The sequence below is a fragment of the Octopus bimaculoides genome, chromosome 29 (genome assembly GCF_001194135.2).
Source record: "Octopus bimaculoides isolate UCB-OBI-ISO-001 chromosome 29, ASM119413v2, whole genome shotgun sequence".
Classification (NCBI taxonomy): Eukaryota; Metazoa; Mollusca; class Cephalopoda; order Octopoda; family Octopodidae; genus Octopus; species Octopus bimaculoides.
Window position 1 is genome coordinate 3,356,680 of NC_069009.1, and position 3,520 is coordinate 3,360,199.

A 3,520-nucleotide genomic window follows, 5' to 3' on the forward strand; every position below is an offset into this window, starting at 1 on the left:
TTTGAATTACAGGCACAACAGAAACAGGAAGTAAGAGTGAGAGAGAAAGTTGTGGTGGAAGAGTACAGCAGGGTTCGCCACCATCCCCTGCCGGAGCCTCGTGGAACTTTAGGTGTTTTTCGCTCAATAAACACTCACAACGCCCGGTCTGGGAAATGAAACCGCGATTCTATGACCGCGAGTCCGCTGCCCTAACCACTGGGCCATTGCGACTCCACTAACATGTGATATACAGGAGAGAGAAAGGGTCAACTCACCTTCATCAGCTCTTCGGCCTTTTGGGTTTGACTATCCACCTTGTGCTGGCTTAGCATTAAATTATGGGTGAGGGTCACCAGAATGTTCTGCTCGGTGTAATAGAACAGGTTGAGGATTCGGGAACTGACAGAGAAAAGGGTGGTGCAGGTTCCGTTCTCAAGGATGTGGTAGACCCCACCTGTGAAGAGAGAGATAATGGGTTTTAGTGGCTATAGTCGTTGTTGTTGTTGTTGTTGCTCCTGATTCAGTAAACCTACGATCAAAGATGCTCCAGATTTGACCACCCCATCTTTTATTCAGGCATAGTGTATCTAGGACTACATTATCTAATGTACAGTATAATAGTTAGTATTAGTGGCTGTTGTGGTTGTTGTTTAACCCCAGGTCAACCTTTGATCCAGTAGAACTATGAGCAAAGTTGTTCCAACTATAACCATCCCATCTTTTATTCAGACATAGTGTATCTAGGACTACATTATCTAATGTACAATATGGTCGTATTAATGGCTATAGTTGTTTTTTTAGCCCCAGGTCAGTCCTGATCCAGTAGACCTACAATCAGAGATGCTCCAGTTGTGACCATCCCGTCACATATTCAGGCATAGTGTATCTAGGACTACATTATCTAATGTACAGTATAGTAGTTGGTATAAGTGGTTATAGTTGATATTGTTTAGCCCCAGGTCTGTCCTGATCCAGCAGACCTATGGTCAAAGACGTTCCAACTGTGACCATCCCATGTTACATTCAGACATAATGTACCTAGGGCTACATTATTTAATGTATAAAATATAGTTTGCTAAACAACAACAAGAAGGCAGAAAGGCGGCTACATACCTGTTGCTCCACCACAAAAGAAGTTGAATGATTCGGACATGCCAAAGATGGATGAGTACTTGGTGTCCGACTGTCTCCCTTTCAGATCAAACATGTCCAGAGCCTTCTGGTCCCCTTTTACGGCTGCTCGGACCAGGTTGCGAACCTCTCTAGTACGAAGAAACAAAAGAAAGTGCCCACATAAACCTCATCGTTGGTGGGGGTTTTTATTGTTATTATTATTACTATTATTACTATTATTATTATTATTATTATTATTATAAACACTGCAGTTGCACAATTTTACCAGTTTTCAGTCAAACCGTCTAAGCCAGGGGTTTTCAAACTTTTTGACTTGCGGACCCCTTTATATTTCAGCCCCTTATAAACGCTTATGAAATTTATACATAAATATTTGCTTAAAATAACATATATTTTTAAGTTTATTTATTTAACAGTATTTAACAAAATAGGTTTATTGTCAATTAAAAGATTTCGATTAAAAAACATATATAAAATCAAATTGCCCATAAAAAGTATTTGCTGTCCACGGACCCCCTGTTTTGTCCTTGCGGACCACAGTTTGAAAACCCCTGGTTTAAGCCACACCAGCATGAGAAACGGATGTTAAATGATGATGAAGATGAGAGTGAAAGACATCCGGTACACTCTATGGAGTGGTTGGCATTAGGAAGGGCATCCAGCTGTAGAAACCAAGCTGAATCCGACTGGACCCTGGTACAGCTATCTGGCTTACCAGTTCCAGTCAAACTGTCCAACCCATGCCAGCATCGAAAACGGATGTTAAATGATGATGAGGATGATGAGGATGTATGTATGTGTGTGTGCATGTGTGTGTGTTTGTGTGTGTGTCTGTGTGTCCCCCCACCTCAGCTTGACAATTTGTGGTTGGTGGGTTTACTGGTGTCGATTCGTTTGACTAAAATCTGCTAAGGCAGTGCCCCAGCATGGCCGCTGTCCAATGACTGAAACAAGTAAAAGACTAAAATAAATAAACAAACAAACAAAGATAATCTCACGTGTACGACTCTGGATTAACGAGCGGCTGGAGGATAATCTGTTGTATGGGTTCTGGGAGATTATGCTGCGACACCGGTTTGGACATGGCGCGACCCTTTGAATCAACCTTCCATATAAGTAAGGTACCAGACTGGAAATAAAAAAAAATAGGGGGTCAGAGAATAAGTTTAGTTGTAGATGTGGTTCTTTAGCCCCAGGTCGGCCCAAATCCAGCAGGGGCCATAATACATTGTCTTTCTTTCTCCACCTCTTCCTCTTCCTCTCTCCCACCCTGGAACACTTCCCCTCACATATGCATTCTCTCTCCAACTTCCACTCCTTTTCTCTCTCTCCTCCCCCTTCGACTTTCTCCAATAAGTCCAATTCCCTCTCACTCTTCCTCTCTCTCTCATACTCCCTTTGTCATGAACTCCCACTCCCACTCTCTCTCTCCCGCCCGCTTTGTCACACTAACTCCCACTCCCTCTCTCTGTTTATCTCTTTCCTACTCCCTTTCTCTCCTACTCACACTCTCTCTCTCTGTTTACCTCTTCCCTACTCCCTCTGTCACTAACTCCTACTCCTTCTCTTTGTCTCTCTCTCCCACCCACTTTGTCACTAACTCCCACTTTGTCTCACTGTCTATCTCTCTCACCTACACTCTTTCACACTAACTCCCACTCTTGCTCGCTGTTTATCTCTCCTCCTCCCTTTGCCACAAATTCCTACTTTCACTCCCCCTCTTTCTCTTGCCCCCATTTCCCCTCCCCCCACACCCACCCACCACACTCACCTCATCTCCAGAGACAATCCTGGCCCCGAATGAACTCCAACAGAGCGAAGTCACCGCCGTGCTATGAACCTGTTCCATGTGGCTCGTCTCCTTCGCATCCAGCCTCCACAATGTGATGGCGCCATCCTTCCAGGCGACACACAGCACCAGTTTGGTCGGGTGCCACTGCAGAATGCTCACTGCGGAGCCTTGCTTCAGGGGTTCAACACCAACAGAATCTCCCTGAAATAAAAAATTAAGAAAAAAACAGAAATGTTTAAGCATTTGAACTGATGCAGGCTGACTGGTTAAGAAGCTTGCTTCCCAACCATGTGGTTTTGAGTTCAATCCCACTACATGGCATCTTGGGGCAAGTGTCTTCTGTTATTGTCTTCGACCAATCAGAGCCTTATGAACAGATTTAGCTTATCTTATGCGCCCTTTTTAAAGCCTAGCCAGGCTCATGGGCCCGGTTTCCCGGTATCTATGGCGTATGTGTTCCCCCCCCCACCAGCTGGACGGGACGCCAGTCCATCGCAGCGTTACTCGAGAAACAGGAAGAAAGAGTGAGCGAAAGTTGAGGCGAATGAGTACAACAGGGATCGCCACCGTCCCCTGCCAGAGCCTCGTGAAGCTTTTAGGTGTTTTCGCTCA

General features: G+C 44.9%; 1 protein-coding gene across 2 annotated transcripts in view; it reads right to left on the reverse strand.

Moving 5' to 3' along the window:
- The window catches only part of LOC106881285 (intraflagellar transport protein 140 homolog), a 33,940-nt gene that overhangs the window by 26,866 nt on the left and 3,554 nt on the right, over nucleotides 1-3,520 (reverse strand). For both annotated transcript variants that reach the window (XM_052977931.1, XM_052977930.1), the window contains 4 exons: nucleotides 2,888-3,109; nucleotides 2,115-2,245; nucleotides 1,096-1,244; nucleotides 258-436 (listed from right to left, as the gene is read on the reverse strand). In XM_052977931.1, the coding sequence (XP_052833891.1) occupies nucleotides 258-436; nucleotides 1,096-1,244; nucleotides 2,115-2,245; nucleotides 2,888-3,109 (681 nt within the window). The remainder of the gene's footprint in view (nucleotides 1-257; nucleotides 437-1,095; nucleotides 1,245-2,114; nucleotides 2,246-2,887; nucleotides 3,110-3,520) is intronic.